Here is a 24,668-nt window from a genome sequence, read left to right on the forward strand (position 1 = left end):
TTCTGATCCAAATACCAACAAAATTCTTTAAAGAGATGGAAAAACTAATCATTAACTTTACTTGGAAAGCGAAGAAGCCCCAGATAAGTAAAGCTCTACTGAATAAAAAGAATAAAGTAGGAGGACTCGTACTACTTGACCTCAGAATCTACTATACAGGTATGGCAGTCAAAACAGCCTTGTACTGGTACGACAGATACATTGACCAACAGAACAGAACTGAGAACCCAGATGTAAATCCATCCACCTACAGTCACCTGATCTTCGACAAGGGCCCAAAGTCCACCAAATGGGGAAAAGACAGTCTTTTCAACAAATGGTGCTGGCAAAACTGGATAGCCATCTGCAAAAAAATGAAACAGGACCCATACCTCACACCATATGCAAAAAGTAATTCAAAATGGATCAAAGACCTAAAATATAATGCCCAAAACTATAAAGTTCATAGAAGAAAAAATAGGATCAATGCTAGAGGCCCCAATACACAGCATTAACAGAATACAAACTATAACCAACAACACACAAACTCCAGAAGATCACCTAGATAACTGGGATCTTCTAAAAATTAAACCCTTATGCTCATCAAAAGACTTCACCAAAAGAGTAAAAAGAGAACCTACAAAATGGGAAAAAAATTTTGGACACTACAAGTCAGAAAAAGGTCTAATCTCTAAAATCTATGAAAAAATTCAACAGTTCTACAACAAAAAGACAAATAATCCAATTAAAAAATGGGAAAGGAAATGAACAGACACTTCACCAAAGAAGACATTCAAGCAGCTAACAGATGCAGGAGGAAATGCTCGTCATCACTAGCCATTAGGGAAATGCAAATTAAAACCACAATGAGATACCATCTCACCCCAGCATTACTGGCATGAATCATAAAAACTGGAAATAACAAATGTTTGAGAGGCTACAAGGAGATCGGAACTCTTATGCACTGCTGGTGGGTATGCAAAATGACACAACCATTTTGGAAAATGATACGGCACTTTCTTAGAAAGATAGAAATACCATACGATCCAGCAATCCCACTCCTAGGAATATACCCTAGAGAAATAAGAGCCATCACACGAATAGACATATGCACATCCGTGTTCATGGGAGCACTGTTCACAATAGCAAAACGATGGAAACAACCTAGCTGCCCATCAGCAGATGAATGGATAAACAAACTATGGCACACAATGGAGTACTATGCAATGATAAAGAACAATGGTGAATCTGTGAAGCGTCTCATAACATGTATCAAATTGGAGGACATTATGCTGAGTGAAATACGTCAATCACAAAAGGGCAAATATTGTATGAGACCTCTACTGTAAAAACTCATGAAAAGGTTTACACACAAAAAGAAACAATCTTTGTTGGTTACGAGGAATGGGAGGGGGGAGGGGAATACTAAATAGACGATAGATAAGTGGTAACTTTGGTGAACTTAATGGCGAGCAGCCATTAAGATACTCCACTGGTCTCACCCCTTTGGGAGCAAGGGAGAATGAAGAAAACAAGATACAAGGCAAAGATTAGTCCAAAGGACTAATGGACCACAACTATGATGGCCTCCACCAGACTGAGTCCAGTACAGCTAGATGGTACCACCACAGATTGCTCTGACCAGGATCACAACAGAGCGTCCTAGACAGAGCTGGAGAAAAATGAAGAACAAAATTCTAACTCACAAAAAAAGACCAAACTTATTGGCCTGACAGAGACTGGAGAAACCCGATAGCATGGCCCTGGACACCCTTTTAGCTCAGTAATGAAGTCACTCCCAAGGTTCACTGTTCAGCCAAAGATTAGACAGCCCCATAAAACAAAATGAAACTAATGGGGCACAACAATCCAGACACAAGGACTAGAAGGCAGGAGGGGACAGGAAAGGGACAGTGTTGACATGTCATGGGGTTAACCATTGTCATAAAACAATATGTGTATTGTTTAATCAGAATCTATTTATTTTGTAAGTCTTAGTCTAAAGTACAGTTAAAAAAAAGAGAGAGAGAGGGAAAAAAAGAATGTATGCTTCAATTTAGAAACGTTGCCTCAGTCAAATTTTATCAGGAATAAGAAATACATGTTAGGCTAGAATTGATGTTAAAAAAATCTGTAGTTGAACTACACCTTGTAAGTTTCCCTTCCTTCCCCTGCACTCACTTTGACGTGAAATCATTTGTATTTGTTTACTGCGCCTGTTAAATACACAGCTGTTCTGCCTGCAAAGCAGAACACACACTGCAGCTTATTTGGATGCCATTTGTTTTCTTCATTCTGCGGAATGAAATAATTTTTTTAAAAAAATTTTTGTCTTAATTTCTATCCGAGCATCAGTCCAGTGCTTCCACTAGGGCAACAGAAACAAAGTCTGTATGTATAGTAATATGAAAAGATAAAAAGATGACAAATACACTTTATGCCAAAAATTTCGATAAAATGGACAAATTCTGTGAAAAATACAACTTACTAAAACTGATGTGAGAATAGAAAATTTGAACAATCCTATATGGCTAATAAAAAAGTTGAATCTGTAATTAAAAAACATCCCATCAGCCCCTTTCAACCAAGATTCTATGAGCAAATTAAGCCCTCAGGAATCTGTTATATGGAAATAATTAAATTCTCACATATGTACTTATAACAGTGTAAGTTATGTACCATCCTTGAGATAATTAAGAAAATAGTATATTTCAAATCATTTTTTATAGGGCTTAATTCACTCGTAGAATCCTCGTTGAGAAAGGCTGCTGTCATGGATTGAATTGTGTCCCCCAAAAATATGTGTCAACTTGGTTGGGTCATGATTCCCAGTATTGTATGACTGTGTACCATTTTGTAAGGTGATGTGATTTCCTTACCTGTTGTAAATTCATGTACTATGATCTATTAAGATGGATTAGCAGCAGTTATACTGATCAGGTATACAAGATTGGATAGTGTCTGTCTTAGTCATCTAGTACTGCTATAACAGAAATACCACAAGTAGATGGTTTTAATGAAGAGATGTTTATTTCCTCACAGTCAAAGTAGGCTAAAAGTCCAATTTCAGGGTGTCAGCTCCAGGGGAAGGCTTTTCCTCTCTGTCAGCCTTCTCTTCGGTGTTCCCCCGGACTAGGAGCTTCTCGGCGCAGGGACCCCTGTCCAAAGGACACGCTCTGCTCCTGGCACTGCTTTCTTGATGGTATGAGGTCCCCCTGTCTCACTGCTCACTTCTGTCTTTTATATCTCAAGAGATTGCCCCAGGACACAGTCCAGTCTTGTAGATCCAGTCCTGCCTTACTAACACTAACTGCTACCCATCCTCCCTCATTAACATCATAGAGGCAGGATTTACAACTTATAGGAAAACCACAGAATACCAGGAATCATGGCCAGGTCAAATTGATACACACATTTTTTGGGGGACATAATTCAATCCATGACAGTGTCTTAAGCCAATCTCTTTTGAGATATAAAAGAGAGAAGCGAGCAGAGACACAGGGGAACCTCATACCACCAAGAAAGCAGTACCAGGAGCAGAGTGCATCCTTTGGACCTGAAGTTCCTGCACAGAGAAGCTCCCAGACCAAGGGAAGACTGATGCATCACAAAGACATTCCTCCAGAGCCGACAGAGAAAGCGTTCCCTTGGAACTGATGCCCTGAATTCAGACTTGTAGCCTACTGGACTGTGAGAGGGTAACTTCTTTGTTAAAACCATTCATTGGTTAAAACCATTGTGGTATTTCTGTTATACAGCACTAGATGACTAAGACAGATGCTTTCCACAAAGAATACTGCAGGCTGAGCTGGTGAGTTCTCTTGGGAACTCTTCCAAATATTTAAGGAAGAAATAACACCCATCTTACAAAAACCTTTGCACAGATTTAAAAAACAAAGAAAATACTTGTCAAACTTATATTGTGAGGCCAGCAAAACCTTGATACCAAAACATGACAAATACAGTATAAGAAAAGAAAATTAAAGACTAACCTCTCTAATAAAATGGAAAAAACACTAAATAAAAAATTAAGAAATCAAATCTATCAATATATACACATATAAGATAATATACCATGATTAAGTATATTTTATTTCAGGAATCCAGGGATGGTTTAATGTTCAAAATTCAATGTGCAATTCACCACATTAAGAGAATAAAAGAGACAATCATATAATCATCTTCAGAGATGTAGAAAAATATTTGATTAAATTTATTATCTACGTATAATAAAAAACTAAGAAAACTAGAAATAAAACGAAGTTTCCTTAATCTGACAGAGATTATCTACTAAAAATCTATAGAAAGTTATACTTAATTATGAATTACTGAAAGCCTTTCCTTTGAAAAGTGTAGTGTAGGCACAAACATACAGAAGTAAGCCAATGAACAGAGTAGAAAATATAGGAACAGATTCCACATATTGGGGTGACCTGATTTATGACAAAGGTAACACTGTAGTGCAGCTGGGAAAGAGGCTCTTTACAATAAATGGTGCTGGGTGAATCGGCTACCATATGGATTAAAAGGAATCTTCATTCCTACTCCATACCTCAGGAATCCTGGTGGTGCAGTGGTTAAAGTACTCAGCTGTTAACCAAAAGATCAGGGGTTTGAACCTATTAGCCGCCCCATGGTAGAAAGATGTAGTAGTCTGCTTCCATAAAGATTTACAGCCTTGGAAACCCTGTGGGGCAATTCAACTCTGTCCCATAGAGTTACTATGGGTTGGAATTGACTCTACAGCAATGGGTTTTGGTACCCAATACTTTAAACAAAAATTAATTTCAGATGGACGCACATGGGAAAGGCAAAACAATAAAACTTTTATAACACAACACAGGAAAACATTTTCATGAACCTGGAGTAGGCAAACAGTTCTCAAATAGGAAAGAGAAAGTACTAACCATAAGGGGAAAAATAGAGAAGACTACATTAAAAACAAGCACTTCTGTTCATCAAAATGCAACATTAAGAAAGTGAGAAGGAAAGTCATAAAGTGGGTAAAGATATCTGCAAAACATATATTTGAAAAGGACTCATATCCAAAATTAAGAACTCCTACCAGCTAATAATAATAAAAATCCAATAGAAAAAATGGCAAAGCCTTACACACTTCACAAATGACAATCATTTAGCTATTATATATATTGTAATCAAGGAAATGCAAATTAAAAACACAATGAGATAGTACTATGTACCCACTGAAATGGCTAAAATCAAACAGGCAATACTTTTACCAAAGTACTTGTATAAGAATGCTCAAAGCAACACTATTCATAATAGCCCCTCGAACCAGAAACAACTCAAATGTCAATCAATAGCAGAATAGATAATAAACTGCAGTATTATCAAACAATGGAATATCACACAATGAGAACAAATGAAATACAACTACACAGAACAACACAGATGAGTCTCATAAACATAATGTTAAATGCAAGATGCCAAACAAAAGAGTATTTGCTGAATAATTCTATTATACAAGATTCAAAAACAGGCAAAACTATCATATGGTGATTGTGATGGTTAACATTGTGTGTCAACTTGGCTGGGCCATGATTCTCAGTGTTTATATGTGATCACTCCCATGACTGAATATGCTATGAGCAGCCAATCGATTGAAAGGGAGTTTCCTTGGGGGTGTGGCCTGCATTTGAATATAAGCAGATGTTCTGGCTTTTTGCTCACTCTGGATCCTGCGGCTGCCTCCTGTTCATCTGACCTCCGGTTCCTGGGGCTTGAGCTATCAGTTTATCTGCCCATCTTGGGATTTGTGGATCTTCACAGCCTATGAGTGGAGCCCTGCTCTTCAACACCAGCCCCTACAGCTACGTGAATCCGGAGAAGCCTTGTGGTCTTGCCTGCCGATCTTGGGACTCGTTGCTCTTCATAGCGTGTGAGCAAGAGCCCCGCTTTCCAACCTATTGATCTTGGGTTCACCAGCCCCTGCAGCTACATGAATCGGGAGAAGCCTCTATCCTAATCCACGGACTTGGGATATTCCAGCCTCTACAATTGCGTGAGCTGTTTCTTTGATATAAATCTCTCTCTATATATATATTTATATACTTTACTGGTTTTCCTTCTCTAAAGAAACCCAGCCTAAGACAGTGATATAAGTCAGAAAAGATATTAACTTTAGCAGAGGGTGGTAGTGACTAAGATGGGGCACAAAGGAGGATTCTGAGGTGCTGGTAACGTACTACAACTTGATCTGGGTGGTAGCACATAGGTGTGTTTGCTTTGCAAAAATTCATTCGATTATTCATGTAAAATTTGTGCACTTTGTCCGCCACTCTTCCCCACAAAAGAAACGAGTTAGAAAGTGAGAACACCTGTGGGGCAGTTCTACTCTGTCCCATAGGGTCGCTGTTAGTCAGAATTGACTTGATGGCAACAGGTTTTTTTTTTTAATAGTTTCCCCTCAAGTCTATATAGGTTGTAATCAACACATGCTTGTGATGAAACTACCCAGGCTGGGGAAAGAACCACTGGAAAGAAGCAGACAGAATAATCATCAGAGCTCACAAAGAGTTGGGAATAATTTGTGTTCACACTAACTGGAATGGAAACTTCCTAATATTTGGGGAATCAAAGTGAATCTTCAGAAGAGTATTGCTTCAGTGAGTAGGTCAGATTAGCTCTAGACTAAAGGCTGCTCTGGACCCACCTAACAAACCATGAATGCAAGCCTCTAAGGGTTCAAACTGTTCCCAAGAAATTTAACTGCTTCCCAGAAAAAAGCCCAGTAATCTTTAAAGGAATAAAAATCAATCCAGTACCCAGTAATGTAAAAAATATACAATGTCTGGCATCCACTCAGAATTTACCCAGGCATGAAAAGAGGCAGGAAAATATGACCCATAACATGGAGAAGTCAATAGAAAGAGACCCAGAAATGACACATAATAAAATTAGTAGATAAGGATGTTCAAACAGCTCTTATAAATATTCCACATGTTCAAGAAGGTAGAGAAAAGTATGAGCTTGACATAGAAATGAGAGATATAAAAAGCCCCAGTCAACTTTTAGACATGAAAAATACAGCGGAGGGTATAACAGGTTAGACACTACAGAAGAAATGGTCAGTGAACTTGAAGACACTAATAGAAAGTATCCAAAATGAAACAAAGGGAGAAAAAAGATGGGGGGGGGAAAATGAGCAGTACATCAGTGAGCTGTGGGACAATATCAAGCAACCTAAAGTACATGTTATTAGAGTCCCAAAAGGAGAGGACAGAAATGGTGGGACAGAAAAAATAAATAAAAATAGTGGCTGAAGCTCTTCCAAATTTGATGAAAACTACAAACCCACAGATCCAAGGAACGGCAAGACAAACCCTAAGCAGAAGAAAACCACCCAAGGCACATCTAATCTAACTCTTGAAAGTGACAGACAATCTTAAAAGCAGTGAGAGAAGTGACACATTGTGGGGTAATAAATTTAACTGTACCCAAAGAATTTGGTCTGTGTCCTTGGTTCCTGAGAGATAACCTCTAAAACACTGGGATTTTCACAGTGATTGAAGTGTCTTTGATGAAGCCTTCAGACAATACTTGAGGGCTTATGCTGATCAGGTGATTCAGGTGGGGGCTTGCCAGGCCAGAAATACCACTGCATGATATCATTTAACTTTGTGGGTAGGGGTGGATGAATGGTTCAGTCAATTATGTCTACATAATAAGCCCCCAGTAAAGGCTCTGGACTGGGAAGCTCCATGGATTTCTTGGTTTGTGATAGACATCAGTGCACTTGTGAGGGTGACTTGGAAGCTTCACACTGGTAACCCTCCACAGACCTCATCCTATATGTCTCTACATTTGTTTATCTTTTTTTTTTCTTTAATAAAGTTATAATGGCAAGTATAAAAAAAAGAAAGTGAGAACAGGAAAAAAGGACAAAAGTTATAGCGAAAAATTATATATACATATGTACATATGTATACAAACACATACACATATAAACCAACAAGACTTAAGCATCTATAGAACACTCACCAGGACAGACTGTACTCTAGGCCATAAGCAAGTCTCAATAAATTTACAAAATACGTTCTTCAACTTCAATGCAATGAAATTAGAAGTCAAAACCAGAAAAAAAAAAAAAATTGGGAAATTAACAAATATCTGAAATTAAACAACATATTCCCATTGAGGTTATTCCTAAATAGCCAGTGAGTCAAAGCAGAAATCACAAGGAAAATTAGAAAAAAAGTACTTTGAGATAAATAAAAATTAAAACACAACATACCAAAACTTATGCTAAAGCAATGATCAGAGGGAAATTTATAGCTGAAAATATCTATATTCAAAAATATCTCAAATCGGAGGCGGGACCAACATGGCACTATACACAGAAGCACCATGCCATTCCTCTGCAGCAACGACTTGAAAGACCTGGAAAACGACGTAAAACAGATACAAACATCAATCCTGGAAACTTAAGCATCAAATGAAGGAATAAAGAACTGGATCACGCACCGAATGGAATGAAAAACTGACAGAGAACTGAGAACAAGGAGAGCTACGGAGTAGAGGTCTCCTGTTGGCTAACGTGGCACGGATTTGCCATCTTGGCCTACAACCACCAAGGAATGTGGACAGGGAATACGGGAAGGCAACGTCACGGAGCTCCCAACAGGAGACAGAGCACCTGGTAACCAGGGATACACGCTTTCCCACTCCCCACCCCTCCTCCCTCTATGCAGCTTCTGATGATTTCCAACAGGCCATGGTTGCTCGGCCAGAGAGACACTAGCTCACTGTTGCCTGGGTCGCCAACCGGCCCCTTCAGTGCCATCTTTTTGTTTGCGTGTTCGTTTTTATTTTTGGTTTGTTTATTGATATTATTTTTTTGCTCCCTTTCTCTCTCTCCCTTCCTTCCTTTCCTTTCTCCCAATCATCTAGTCTCATGTGCCAACCCCTCCCCTTCTTGATGGGCTGTGATTTTTTTGGTTTGTTTGCTTTGTTCATTTTTTTTTCTGTTTCTTCTCTCTCTCTCTCATTTCCTTCCTCTGCTTTCCCCACTCACCCAGCACTGTGCATTGCCCTTGCCCCTTCTCAAGGGGCTGTGCTGCACTGCTCAACTGGAGTCACTGCACGTGGCCTCGCTGGGTCTGCACCATCGTCGCCAACTGGCTCCCTCAGTGCCATTTTATTTATAGTTTGTTTCTTTTGTTGTTGTTGTTTCTTCTCCTCTCTCTCCCTTCCCTGCTTTCCTTTCTCCCACCCACCTATGCCATGTGCCATCCGCTTTCATGGTGGGCTGTGCTGTACCACTTGTCTGGAGAGCCTCTGGCACACAGCCTCCCCGGGTCTGTGCCACCTCCACAGGCCGGCCCCCTCAGCACCATATTTTTTTATTTTTATCTTTCCATTTCCTTTTCATTTTCCTTCCCACCTTGGCCCTGTGCTGCATCCACCCCTTCCTGACAGGCTGTGCCACTTATCAAGAGAGACATCAGCTCACCACCACCCAACTCTGCCTGGCCCCCAGTGGCCAGCTCTCCCACCATATTTTTTCTTGTTGTTGTTTCTATTTATTTATTTTTGTTTATTGGTTTCTTCTCTTTCTCCTCTTTCTTTTCCTTTCTCCTGCCCACATAGCCCCACGTGCCACTCACATCCCTTCTAAACAGGCTGAGCCACACCGTTGGCTAGAGAGCAGTACAGGGCCTCACCAGGTCTGCCCGCCACTACCCCAAATCCCACCGTGTCGCCATTTCATTACTTTTTTCTCTTTTTTCCTTATTTTCTTTTTTTGCTTTTTGCTTCTGTCTGTTCTTTCATCCACCACCCACTAAGCTCAATCTGTAAATGACAACAACGTCAGAACAATAAAAGAGGGAATAAACACAGTCGTCGGTATAGAACTTTCAAATGGAGAGGAAGTTAAGGCGATAATCAAGTAATGAAGAACTGGTTTAAACTTAGGAATACAGGGATAAATATCAAGGTAACCACAAAGAAAGTTAACAAACCTACTCATCAAAATAAAGAAGAAAAACATAAAGTCCCAGTAAACAAAAAATCTACAAAAACAAACAAAAAATACACAAACAGAAGAGTAAGAGGAAAAAACTCATTAACACCACAAAAAGAGCACTACAAAATAACAGCAACAAACTCATACCTATCAATAATCACACTGAACATAAGTGCCTTAAATGCACCCATAAAGAGACAAAGACTGACAGAATGGACTAAAAATATAGGACCCATCAATATGCTGTCTACAAGAGACACATCTTAGAAACAAAGACATAAGTATGTTACAAATCAAAGGACGGAAAAAAATATATTAAGCAAATAGCAACCAAAAAAAGAGTAGGAGTGGCAATAATAATCTCAGGTAAAACAGACTTCAAAACAAAATCCACCATAAAAGACAAGGGAGGACATTATATAATGATTAAAAGGAAAATCCACCACAAGGACATAAATGTAACAAATATTTATGTACCCAATGATAGGACTCCAAAATACATAAAACAAACTCTAATAGCACTGAAAAGAGAAATTGACAGTTCCACAATAACAGTAGAAGACTTCAACACATTATTCTCGGTAAAGAACAGAACATCTAGAAAGAAACTCAACAAAGACACAGAAGATCTAAAGGCCACAATCAAACAACTTGACCTCAAAGACATATCTAGAACACTCTACGCAACAGCAGCAAAGTAAACATTATTTTCTAACTCACATAGAACATTCTCCAGAACAGACCACATCTTAGGCCATAAAGCAACCAAAACGCTGAGATAACACAAAGGATTTTCTCTGACCACAATGCCAAAAAAATATAAATTAATAACAGGAAGAGCAAGGAAAAAAAATTTTTTAAATGGAAACTTGAGTAACATCTTGCTTAAAAACCACTGTGAAATAGCAGAATCAAAAAATTCTTAGAATCAAACGGAAATGAAAACACATCATACCAAAACCTCTGGGACACAGCAAAGGCAGTGCTCAGGGGTCAATTTGCAGCAACAGATGCACACATAAAAAAAGAAAGGGATAAAATCAAAACCTCAGCTATACAACTTTAACAGAAAGAGAACAGCAAAAGACCACAGCCACCAGAAGGAAATGATAAAGAGCAGAGCAGAAATAAATGAAATATAGAACAGAAAAACAAAAGAAAAAAATCAACAAAACCAAAAGTTGGTTCTTTCAGAGGATGAACAAAATCAACAAGCTATTGGCCAAAGTGACAAAAGAAAAACAGGAGAGGAAGCAAATAGCCCAAATAAGAAATGAAATGGGGGACATTACAACAGACCCAACTGAAATAAAAAAGATCATAAGAGTACTATGAAAAACTATACTGCAACAAATTTGAAAACCTAGATGAAATGGAAAAATTTCTAGAAACACACTACCTACCTAAACGAAAAACTGGTCGAAAACCTAACATAACAAGAGAAAAGATTGAAAAGGTAATTAAAAAAAACTCCCAACAACAAAAAAATTCCTGGCCCAGATGGCTTCACTGGAGAATTCCACTAAACATTCAGAGCAGAGTGCACCAGTACTTCTCAAAACTATTTCAGAGCATAGAAAAGGAAGGGATACTTCTGAATTCATTCTATGTAGCCAGCATAACCCTCACACCAAAACCAGGCAAAGACACCACGAAAAAACAAAATTACAGACCAATATATCTCATGAATATAGATGCAAAAATTCTCAACAAAATTCTAGCCAACAGAATTCAGCATCATATCAAAAAAATAATACACCATGACCAAGTGGGATTCATACCAGGGATGCAAGAGTGGTTCAACATTAGAAAATCAATCAATGTAATCCACCACATAAATAAAACAAAAGAATCACATGATGATGCAGTAAAGGCATTGGATAAAGTCCAACCCCCATTCCTGACAAAAACTCTCAATAAAATAGGAATAGAAGGGAAATTTCTCAACATAATAAAGGGCATCTATACAAAACCAACAGCCAACATCATTCTTAATGGAGAGAGGCTGAAAACATTCCCCCTGAGAACAGGAACGAGACAAGGATGCCCTTTCACACCACTACTATTTAACATTGTGCTGCAAATCCTAGCGACTCATAGTGACCCTATGTACAACAGAATGAAACACTGTCCAGTTTTGCGCCATCCTCACAATCGCTGCTATATTTGAGCCCATTGTTGCAGCCACTGTGTCAATCCATCTTGTTGAGGGTCTTCCTCTTTTTCACTAATCTTGTACTTTACCAAGTATGATGTCCTTCTCCAGGGACTGGACCCTCCTGATAACTTGTCCAAAGCACTTGAGACGAAGTCTCACTGTCCTTGCATCTAAGGAGCATTCTGGCTGTACTTCTTCCAAGACAGATTTGTTTTTCTTCTGGAAGACCATGGTATATTCAATATTCTCCATCAACACCATAATTCAAAGGCATCAATTCATCTTTGGTCTTCTTTATGCATTGTCCAGCTTTCACGTGCATATGAGACGATCACAAATACCATGGATTGGGTCAGGCACACTTTAGTCCTCAAAGTGACATCGTTACTTTTGAACATTTTAAAGAGGTATTTGGAGCAGATTTGCCCTATGCAGTAAGTCCTTTGATTTCTTGACTGCTGCTTCCATGGGCGTTGACTGTAGATCCAAGTAAAATGAAATCCTTGACAACTTTAATCTTTTCTTCATTTATCATGATGTTGCTTATTGGTCCAGTTGTAAAGATTTTTGTTTTCTTTATGTTGAGGTGCCATCCATACTGAAGGCTATAGTCTTTGATCTTAATCAGTAAGTGCTTCAAGTCCTCTTTGCCTTCAGCAAGGAAGGTTGTTTCATCTCCATATTGCAGGTTGCTAATGAATCTTTCTCCAATCCTGATGCCATATTCTTCTTCATATAGTCCAGCTTCTTGGATTATTTGCTCAGCATATAGATTGAATAAGTATGGTGAAAGGATACAACCCTGATGCACACCTTTCCTGTTTTTAAACCACACAGTATCTCCTTGTTCTGTTTGAACAACTGCCTCTTGGTCTATATACAGGCTCCATACGAGCACAATTAAGTGTTCTGGAAATTCCAAACTTTGAAATGTTATCCATAAATTGTGTGTGTGTGTGTGTGTGTGTGTGTGTGTGTGTGTGTGTGTGTGTGTGCTTTATGTGAAGGTTTACACAGCAATGTTATCCATAATTAGTTGTGATCCACACAGTTGAATGCCTTTGCATAGTCAATAAAACACAGGTAAACGTCTTTCTGGTATTCTCTGCTTTCAGCCAAGACTCATCTAACATCAGCAATGATATCCCTCTTTCCACGTTCTCTTCTGAATCCAGCTTGAATTTCTGGCAGTTCCCTGTGGATGTACTCCTGCAACCATTTCTGAATGATCTTCAGTAAAATTTTACTTGGGTGTGATATTAATGCCATTGTTCAATAATTTCCTCATTCTGTTGGATCACCATTCTTTGGAATGGGCCTAAATATGATTCTCTCTTCCAGTCGATTGGCCAGGAAGCTGTCGTCCAAATTTCTTGGTATGGACAAGCGAGTGCTTCCAGTGTTGCATCCATTTGCTGACACATCTCAATTGGTATTCCATCAATTCCTGGAGCTTTGTTTTTTGCCAATGCCTTCAGTGTAGCTTGAAATTCTTCAATACCATCGGTTCTGGATCATAAGCTATCTCCTGAAATGGTTGAATGTCAACCAATTCTTTTAGGTACAGTGACTCTATGTATTCCTTCCATCTTCTTTTGATGCTTTCTGCATCATTCAATATTTTGCCCATAATCCAAAAAGCAAACCCACTGCCGTTGGACAAGTTCGACTCATAGCAACCCTTTAGGACAGAGTAGAACTGCTCCATAGGGTTTCCAAGGAGCCGCTGGTGGATTTGAACCGCGAACCTTTTGGTTAGCAGTCAAATAATTTAACTGCTGTGCAACCAGGGGGAGAGAATAGTTTTTTCAACAAACAATGCTGGACAACTGGATATTCACATGCAAAAGGATAAGCTGAACCCCTTCCTCACATCACACATAAAAATAAACTTAAAATAGATCAGAGACCTAAATGTAAAACTGAAAGTATAAAGGTATTGGTAGAAAACATAGCAGCAAATATTCATTCACCCAATTTACACTGGGTTAGGCAAAGCCTTCTTAGATATGACACCAAAAGCATGAGCAACAAAAGAAAAAAACAGATAAATTGGACTTCAAAATTGAAAAAACATGTTTGTTGCAAATGAAACCATTAAGAAAGTAAAAAGATGACAAAAGAGAATGAGAGAAAATATCTGCAAATTATTTACCTGGTAAGGAACTTGTTATCCAGAACACACAAAAAACTCTTATAACTGAACAATAAAATCTAAATATCATATTTTTACGCAAATAATGTGTGCCTTCTGCATTTGTCAGCCGCGTCCTCCCCCCGTGAGGCACCCTCACAAACACCTCCATGTCAATCCTCTTCCACATATTTCTGTAAAAAAAAAAATTAGCACAGCATGCTCATGAAAATATCTCTGGAGGAGGACACGCTTGGCAAACAAATGAAGAAGGTGAGCATTATTTGCATAAAAATACAGTAGATATTTCTCCAAAAAAGATATACTAATGGCCAAAGAACCAAACCCAACCCGTTGCCAATCAGTCGATTTCAATTCATAGCCACCCTATAGGGCAGAGTAGAACTGTCCATAGGGTTTCCAAGGAGCGGCTAGTGTATTCAAACTGCTGATCTTTCGGTTAGCAGCCGAGCTCTAACCACTGACCACCAGGGCTCCAATGGCCAAATGAGCACATGAAAATATGCTCAAACTCATTAGTTATTACCCTCTGCCGTCAAGTTGATTTTGACTCATAGCGACCCCAATAGTGTATCCAAGGCTAAAATCTCTGTGGAAGTAAACTGCCACATCCTTCTCTTGAAGAGCTGCTGGCGGTCTCAAACCACCAATCTTTTGGTTAGCAGTTAATTGCTTTAACCACTGAGCCACCAGGGATCCTTCATTAGTTATTAGAGAAATGTAAATCAAAACCACAATGAGATACCACTTCGTACCCAGTAAACTGGCGTGTTGAGGATATGCAGAAACTAGAATCATCATACATTGTTGGTGGGAACATAAAATGGTGCAACCATTTTGGAAAACAGTTTGACAGTTTCACAAAATGTTAAACATTTTTACTATGTGACTCAGCAATTCCACTCCTATGTATATACCCAGGACAAATGAAAACATATGTTAACACAAAAACTTGCACACAAATGTTCAGAGTAGCATTATTCGTAATAAACAAAAAGTAGAAACAACCCAGAGCTCATCAACAGAAATGGGTACATAAAATGTGGTATCAGCCATACAATAAAATATTATTTGGCAAGGACAAGAAATGAAGTACTGACATATGCTACAACATAGATGAACCTTGAAAATGTTATGCTAACTGAAAGACGCCAAGTCACAAAAGAACACATACTGTATTATACTATTTATATGAAACGTCCAGAATAAGCAAGTTTATAGACACAGAAAGAAGATTAGTTGTTGCCTAAGGCTGGGGGTGGGAGGTTGTGGGGAGAATATAAAGTGATTGCCAATGGATATTGGGCTTCTTTTTGGGATGATGAAAATGTTCTAAAATTAGGTTGTGGGATGATTGCACAATTTTGTAAATACACTAAAAACCATTGAATAGTGTGCTTTAAATGGGTGAACTGTGCTTTAAATTGGTGGATTGTATGGTATGTGGATTATATTGCAATAAAGCTGTTAAAAACTCATACACAGAGTGAACATTATAAAGGCACTCTTAAAGTAGAAACCATATTCTATCATCCTGTGTGCCTACTTGTAGTGTCTACTACTAAACTGGCCAAGTAATATAAGTGCTACCGACACATTTGTTTCCCTCGTCCACTTACCACAAGGTCCAGTAGTTTCTTACACACAGTAAATGATCAATAAAGCACTGTAGCTTAATTATCTGACTTTTGCTCAGTAAACTCTTTCCTCATAATCTAAAATAAACTTGAACTCAGTAATGATAACCACAAATGCAGTATCAGCAATGGCCTCACAAAATGCCCCCTTCTAAATTTTTTGAAGTACTGAAGTAAAATTGTTGGTTGCCACAAAATTTTTAATAGAAATATTTATGGATATGGATGTTATAAATGGAAAACACAGATACTATTTAGCCTTAATAAATTGTGAAAATACGAGTTCTAAATGTATGGCCTGACAGAGGAGTCAAATATGTTAACAAAATGTAGGAAAGTATAAATTTAAATCAAAAGGTTTTTCATGGTCACTTAAAACAATGAAGCCTCTATGTAAATTATTTTTATGAAAGGAAGTGTGAGCAGAAAAAAGTGATCCTTTTATAAACTATACTTGAAACGACGCTGAAAATTATCTTGTTTTTCTTTTTAGAGAGAAGCTAAGGGGAAGGAATTGGTGAGAAGGGAGAAAAAAGGAAGGATAGAGAAGGGGAATTGAAACACTCTGGTATCACGGCATTCTATATTTTATATTATTTTATTAAATTATAATGACTTTTTTCATTAGTTCTGACTTACCAAGTCTACAGAGTCTACAGATGGCTGGTTTGGTTCAAAGACAGAGTTGTCGTTTTCTCCTTCACTCTTTGTGCGAGGTGTTTGTTTGGAAGGAAGCAAATTATACCATAGGGTGAAAATCTCATTGGAAAATGGTAAATCGGCCAGGCTGATCTGAGTTCCAGCCTATGTGAAAAGAAAGAAAACAAAGAAACAACAACAAAAAACAAAGAAGAGAGAATAAAATACTTAAATTAGTTGTTGTTCCCTCTGATATAATTAAAGATTATTGGATGAGCTTGTCTTAGGATAAAAATACTCATAATATAAAGTGCTGGTAAATTTTTTAAACCTATAGATATCTTATATTTTTAAGCATGACTAAAAAAACAATCTCCAATCTGAAAGCCAACCCTGAGATTATACTGCCAATACTTAAAACTATACTATTTAAGAAATGCATAAATATGCAATTTTGTAAGTCTATTATTATTTTTAAATGAAAAGTTAAAACACACACAAAGAAAAATGACTAGGCATAAACCATAATACTTTTTATAATATTCTGTAAGAGTGACTTGATTTGTTGTGGTTGTTGTTGTTAGGTGCTGTCTAGTTGGTTCTAACTCACAGAAACGCTATGTACAACAGAATAAAACACTGCCCAGTCCTGTGCCATCCTCACAATCACTGTTATGTTTGAGTCCATTGTTGCAGCCACTGTGTCAATACATCTCGTTGAGGGTCCTTCTCTTTTTCCCTAACCCTCTACTTTACCGAGCATGATGTTCTTTTCCAGGGACTGGTCCCTCCTAAAAACATGTTCAAAGCAACTGAGAGGAAGTCTCGCCATCCTTGCTCCTAAGGAGCATTCTGGCTATACGTCTTCCAAGACAGATTTGTTTCGTTCTTCTGGCAGTCCATGGTGTATTCAATATTTTTTACTAACACCATAATTCAAAGGCATCAAATTTTCTTTGATCTTCCTTATTTGTTATCCAGCTTTCACACACATATAGGTGATTGAAAACACCGTGGCTTGGGTCACATGCACCTTAGTCCTTAAAGTGGTATCTTTGCTTATTAACACTTTAAAGAGGTCTTTTGCAGCAGACTTGCCCGATGTAATACCTCATTTGATTTCTTGACTGATGCTTCCATGGGTATTGATCATGGACCCAAGTAAAATTAAATCCTTGACAACTTCAATCTTTTCTTCATTTATCATGATGTTGCTTATTGGTCCAGTTACGAGGATTTTTGTTTTCTTTATGTTGAAGTGCAATCCATACTGAAGGCTGCAGTCTTTGATCTTCATCAGCAAGTGCTTTCACCTTCAGCAAGCAAGGTGGTGTTATCTGCATATCGCAGGTTGTCAATGAGTCTTCCTCTAATCCTGATGCCACGTTCTTCTTCATATAGTCCAGCTTCTCAGATTATTTGCTCAGCATACAGATTGAATAACTGCAGTGAAATGATACAACCCAATACACACCTTTCTTGACTTTAAATCACACAATATCCCTTGTTCTCTTCAAACAACTGCCTCTTGGTCTATGTACAAGTTCTTTAAGTGCACAATTAAGCGTTCTGCAATTCCCTTTCTTTGCAATGTTATTCATAATTTGTTATGATCCACACAGTCGAATGCCTTTGCATAGTCAATGTCTTAGGCTGGGTTCTCTAGAGAAGCAAAACCAGTAAAGCATATAAATATATACAGAGAAACATTTGTATCAATGAAATGGCTCACGAGGTTGTAGAGGCTGGAAAGTCCCAAGTCCATGGGTCAGGATAGAGGCTTCTCCTGATTTATGTACCGCAGAGTTTGATGAACCCAAGATCAACATGTCAGAGAGCATGGCTCTTGCTCACAAGCTGAGAAGATCGATGAATCCCAAGATGGGCAGGCAAGACGATAGCTAAGCTGCTAGCTCAAGTCCCAAGAACCAGAGGCCAGACAAAGAGGAGGCAGCTGCAGGATCCAGCAGGAGCAAAAGCCCCTGAGCCCTGCCAGAGTATCCGCTTATCTTTGATGCAGGCCACGTGCCCAAGGAAACTCCCTTTCAACTGACTGGCTACTCACAGCAGATCCCATCACCGGGGTGATCACATATCAAACCTCAACAAGTAAGTGATCACAACATTACACAACTGCCAAAACACTGAGATTCATGGCCCAGCTAAGTTGACACACGATCTTAACCATCACAGTCAATAAACAACAGGTAAATACCTTTCTGGTATTCTCTGCTTTCAGCCAAGATCCATCTGGCATCAGCGATGATATCCCTTGTTCCACGTCCTCTAATGAATCTGGCTTGAATTTCTGGCAGTTCCCTGTCGATATACTGCTACAGTCACTTTTGAATGATCTTCAGCAAAATTTTACTTGTGTCTAATATTAATGATATTGTTTGATAATTTATGCATTTCTGTTGGGTCACCTTTCTTTGGAATAGGCATATATGTGGATCTCTTCTAGTCAGTTGGCCAAGCAGCTGTCTTACAAATTTCTTGGCATAGATGAGTGAGCACTTCCAGTGCTGCTTCTGTTTACTGAAACATCTCAATTGGTATCCCGTCAATTCCTGAAGCATTCTTTTTTGCCAATACCTTCAGTGCAGCTTGGAATTCTTCCTTCATAACCATCAGTTCTTGATCGTATGCTACCTCCTGAAATGGCTGAATGCCGGCCAATTCTTTTTAGTACAGTGACTCTGTATTCCTTTCATTTTCTTTTGATATTCCCGGTGTCCTTTTTTATTTTCCCCCTAAAGTCCTTCAATATTACAACTCGAGGTTTGAATTTTTTCTTCAGTTCTTCCAGCTCGAGAAACGCCGAGCATGTTCTTCCTTTTTGGTTTCTAACTCCAGGTCTTTGCACATTTCATTATAATATTTTACTTTGTCTTCTTGAGCTGTCCTTTGAAATCTGTTCAGCTCTTTAACTTCATCACTTCATCCTTTCACTTTGGCAATTCAATGTTCAAAAGGAAGTTTCAGAGTCTCTTCTGACATCTATTTTGTTCTTTTCTTTCTTTCTTGTCTTTTTAATGACCTCTTGCTTCCTTCATGTATGATATCCTTGATGTCATCCCACAACTCATCTGGTCAATGCATCAACTCTATTTTTGAGACAGTCTCCAAATTCAGATAGGATATACTCAAGGTCGTATTTTGGCTCCTGTGGACTTGTAATTTTCTTCAACTTCAACTTGAACTTGCATATGAGCAATCGATGGTCTGTTCTGAAGTCAGCCCTTGGCCTTGTTCTGACTGATGATATTGAGCTTTTCCATTGTCTCTTTCCACAGACGTAGTTGATTTGATTCCTGTGTATTCCATTTGGCAAGGTCCACGTGTATAGTCGCTGTTTATGTTGTTGAAAAAAGGTATTTGCAATGAAGAAGTCATTGGTCTTGCAAAATCCTGTCATGTAATCTCCGGCATCGTTTCTATCACCAAGGCCATATTTTCCAACTACTGATTCTTCTTCATTTCCAACTTTTGCATTTCAATCACCAGTAATTATCAATGCATCTTGATTGCATGTTTGATCAATTTCAGATTGCAGAAGTTGGTAAGGATCTTCAATTTCTTCATCTTTTGGCCTCAGTGGTTGGTGTGTAAATTTGAATTAAGAGTCACATTAACTGGTCTTTCTTGCAGGCGTATGGATATTATCCTATCACTAACAGCATTGTACTTGAGGATCAATCTTGAAATGTTCTTTTTGACGATGAATGTGATGCCATTCCTCTTCAATTTGCCATTCCCAATATAGAAAACCACAAGATTGTCTGATTTAAAATGTTCCATACAGTCCATTTCAGCTCACTAATGCCTAGACTATCAATCTTTACGTGTTCCATCTCATTTTTGATGACTTTCAATTTTCCTAGATTCATGCTTCCTACATTCCACATTCCGATGATTAATGGATGTTTACAGCTGTTTCTTCTCATTTTGAGTCATGCCACATCAGCAAATGAAGGTCCTGAAGCTTGACTCCATTCACGTCATTAAGGTTGACTCTACTTTGAGAAGGCAGCTCTTCCCCAGATGTATTTTGAGTGACTTCCAACCTGAGGGGCTCACCTTCTGGCACTATGTCAGACAATGTTCCCCTGCTACTAATACGGTTTTCACTGGGTAATTTTTTTCAGAAGTGGACTGCCAGGTCCCTCTTCCTAGTCTGTCTTAGTCTGGAAGCTCAGCTGAGACCTGTCCACCATGGTGACCCTACTGGTATTTGAAACACCGATGGCACAGCTTCCAGTATCACAGTAACATGCAAGCTACCACAGTACAACAAACTGACAGACATGTGGCAGGTGACTTCATTATTACTCACAAAAATCTATTACCAATGAGATGAGGGGGCGAGGGAGGAGGGACACAAAATGATAAATAAAAAACTGCACTCTGGTTCCTGAGTGAGCAATCAAATAGCCAACTTTTTTTTTTCTTTTTTGGATAAGTAATTTAGCAGAATGAAAAAAAAAAAGTAAAGGTTAAAGGCTTTTATATTCTACCAAAAAAGACAAAAAACCAAACCCACTGTCTTCAAGTTCTGACACGTATTAGTCACAACCTAAATTAAACTGTATGGTTTTTTAAAAGTCCATCAATTAATATACTTACTAAAACTATGTATTTCCTTTGTGACGTTTATGACCATCCAGATTTCTGTCTTACACTTTAAATTATTTTTTTATCCTAGCAAGACATAACTTTAAAAATAAATATCTCCTACTTCATAGACCAAATTAGTATTTTTCATTCAACTTTATAGGAGCTTCTGACACATTACCTGTTATGCAAAGCCTTTCTGCCAGTCTAGCAAGCGAGGAGTGATACTTTATCTCACGTACTTTGGACATGTTATCAGGAGGGACCAATCCCTGGAGAAGGACATCATGCTTGGTAAAGTAGAGGGTCAGCAAAAAAAGAGGAAGACCCTCACCCAGATGGTTTGACATAGTGGCTGCAACAATGAGCTTAAGCATAGCACGCACAGGACTGGGCAGTGCTTCGTTCTATTTTACACAGGGTTGTTATGAGTTGGAACCGACTTGACTACATCTAATAACAACAAGCAAGTCTGCTATCTTTTTTCTAACTTTAATTATTGTCAGACAATATTACCAAACATTTTTTTCAAAGAATGGAAAAATTAATAAGAAATCTGCCACCCTTTTAAACTGTGTTCATCATGAAACATGTACATTTTTGTGTTTTCTATTGAACTGCAGAGAAAAGCTCAATTAAGGGACCCACGTTGTTTTTGAACATATGTACACACCTCTAGAGGCTTGCATTTGAGCACCTTATATAATTTTACTGGTATATAAAGGTTTTCTGGTTATTATGTACATTGGAGTGTTAACTCATTGTTATATATGGGCTCCTGCTTTAGCACGTATGTGTGTATATATATATATATATTGCTCTAAACACCAACACCATGTCTTCTAGAAGCTCTAATAGTATGATGGCGGGGATAGGGAGAAGGAGGTGAGTGAAATAGCTATAGACTCAAGAATCTTCCTAAATCTAAATGTGCAACAGTGATTGTTATGAGGATAAAATGAGATAATGTATAGAAAGCACTCAGCACAATGATTAGCCTTGGGAGTAATAAGCACACTCCATAAGTGACAGTCATAACAGAGGTAAAAGTCCTTCTTAAGTCAAAGAGTAGAAATCGAAAGCAGCTTTACAGAAACTCAGAGTTTATTAGCAGATTTTAAAGAGAATGAAGAGCAGAAGTCAGCATTACAGAAAACAAAGAAACAACCATTCAATGTGTCCTGAGGCATATGCAGATCAGTAGTGGTTGCAGGGACGGAAACATAGCAACTACAAAATATATTTTCAGAATGCCCAATAGGAAGGGTTATCAGATAATGGTAATTATGAAAAATCCTACCAGGCATTCTTCCCTTCGGTGTGTACTGACAGAGCAAAGGTCTACTCTCAGCGTCTTCTGCTGTAAGGCTGTTTGGGAAATGGCCACTCTGAATACATCATTGAATGGAACAGACTCTGTGGCTGGATGGACTTTTGTTCGGAACAGACAGCTGACATCAGTTGAGGAGGGAAGTACAGCAACCCTGAAATAGCTGCAAACAACAAGAGTAAAATGGATTCTACAGGAGCTTCAATTATGCTGAAGTCACAGCTATTGTTTGCAATGATCTGCAAGGGGGAGAAACACAAGGGAACCTGGAGTTATTATCAATCTAAAGTGCTGCTGCCCAAAGGGATCCGCGCTCCACTGCAGTGGCTCTCCGCTGCCACTCACCACTGCCTGAGGCCACCACAGGCTGCAACAAAGACACAATGTGAAGAGAAGAAAGGCAGAGGGCAGACAACGTTAACTTCCCACCTGCCCCACGCAAAGCCAATTCCAAAATAGTTATTTCTTAACCTGGGAGAACAGGAACAAAGTAGATACTGGTGATTTATCCAAAAGAATCCTCACCATGAAGTATTAAATGAGAGATGCTGATGATCTTTTCCCAGTAATAGAATACATTATCCTACTAGGGAAAAAGAAAGTCTAAGTAACATATTATTCAGAAAATTTAAAACAGACGAAATAACAGTTCAAAAATATCATTGTCTAGCATCTTTGAAGGCTCAGATATGACAAATTGTATCAAAAGAGTCTTATGCTTTGTAAAGTTCAGAGAAGAGCTTTCGAAAAACAATGTCTAATACTACTTCATCTAAGCATATACTATACGATGACTCAAAATTCTTAGAAATGAGTATGAGGTATTTTCCTTTAAATCCCAGAAAGAGAACACCCACTAAATCTCCCCAACCCTCCTTTCTAGGTTTGTCTAATTTATATGCTAAAAGGGGCCTTTCTCCAATCATAAAAACTCTAAATTCAAATGCAGAACTGAGGACTGTCATATTATCTCTGTATTTTATATCAACATTAATTAGACACTCAGCACTCAAAATCTCACGGCCCTCGGACCCTGCTGTTGACTGAAGAGCCTGCTAGGGTGAAGCTCACTCTCCCTGGGAGGCTGCAGGGTCAACGGTGGAAAATCTTTTTTTTTTTTTCCTTCCTTCATGGAAAGGCAATAAAAGAGAAGCATGTGAGAGAGTCAGAATGGAAGGAAGGAATTTTCTATTTGTCCAGCCTTCGGTTTCACTGTCACCAGTGGACTAAATCACTTACATGATCTTACAATGTTTCCACATTTAAAAAAAAAAAAGTAAGTTTTTAAATGGTTAAGAGCCAAAGGCACAAGGTAAAGAAGGTAAGGGGTGTTGTTTTTCTTCTCATCCTGCTGCAGGCGGGTCTTCCTCAGCACATCCCCCAAACTAGAGTCAGACAAAACATGAGCTGCTACAGAAACTGGTGGCTGCAGCCAACGAGGTGAAGCATAAACTCTGTGTATCATAATTAATCATCAAATTATGAGTTTTGAAGTAGGGGGGAGAGGATATTTTAAGGCTATTCTACAGCAGGTTGTCATTTCTAGCAGTGTCATTACTTAGGTCAAGTTTTTTAAAATAAGTAAAGAAAATGTTGCTATGATCTCAAGCATGTTCAGACCAGTTGTAACAGAAGAGAATTCTAAGTTCCCAGGATGGGATGAGTACGACTACTGGTCTTGAACCACACTGGGTATCATCATACTTGGTGACTTCCTACGAGGTTAACTGAGAATGACTGTGATGGATTTGGTGGAGGAGCATTTGAGTAGATATGTCCTCACAATACGCGTTTAAAGAAAGCATTGAACACTGTGTCTCTTGGGGCACTGACAGCTTTCTCTTGCACTTGTGAATTTGCTCTCATTCTTGACAGATTAAATCCTGATGGACTTGGTCTCCTCCCTATTATGACATGGAAACCTTTACTAAAATGTTGCCAACGGCACTCTCAAATATCACAACCTATCCACTGGTAGGAGAAGTCACAAATAATATTATAATATTATCAGGCCAGTCTTCCTGAATGTTCCTGGCTAATATTTTAAGCTCCATCCTAGGAAGCAGGCTCTCTGTGGTGCTCTAGCCACCACCCACATCATGCCTTCTCTGTAGTTTTCTAGCCACCCTCTCCCCCATCATGCCTTCTCTGTGGTGTTCTAGCCACCC

At 38.6% G+C, this 24,668-nt stretch overlaps 1 protein-coding gene across 1 annotated transcript in view; it reads right to left on the minus strand.

The window, feature by feature from the left end:
• WWC2 (WW and C2 domain containing 2) overlaps window positions 1-24,668 on the minus strand; it is a 339,751-nt gene that overhangs the window by 44,024 nt on the left and 271,059 nt on the right. The window contains exons 15-16 of the mRNA XM_004389676.1: window positions 22,471-22,663; window positions 16,557-16,721 (exon numbers count right to left, since the gene is read on the minus strand). Coding sequence (XP_004389733.1) covers window positions 16,557-16,721; window positions 22,471-22,663 — 358 coding nt within the window. The remainder of the gene's footprint in view (window positions 1-16,556; window positions 16,722-22,470; window positions 22,664-24,668) is intronic.

The sequence above is a fragment of the Trichechus manatus genome, unplaced genomic scaffold (assembly GCF_000243295.1).
Source record: "Trichechus manatus latirostris isolate Lorelei unplaced genomic scaffold, TriManLat1.0 scaffold00254, whole genome shotgun sequence".
Lineage (NCBI taxonomy): Eukaryota > Metazoa > Chordata > Mammalia > Sirenia > Trichechidae > Trichechus > Trichechus manatus.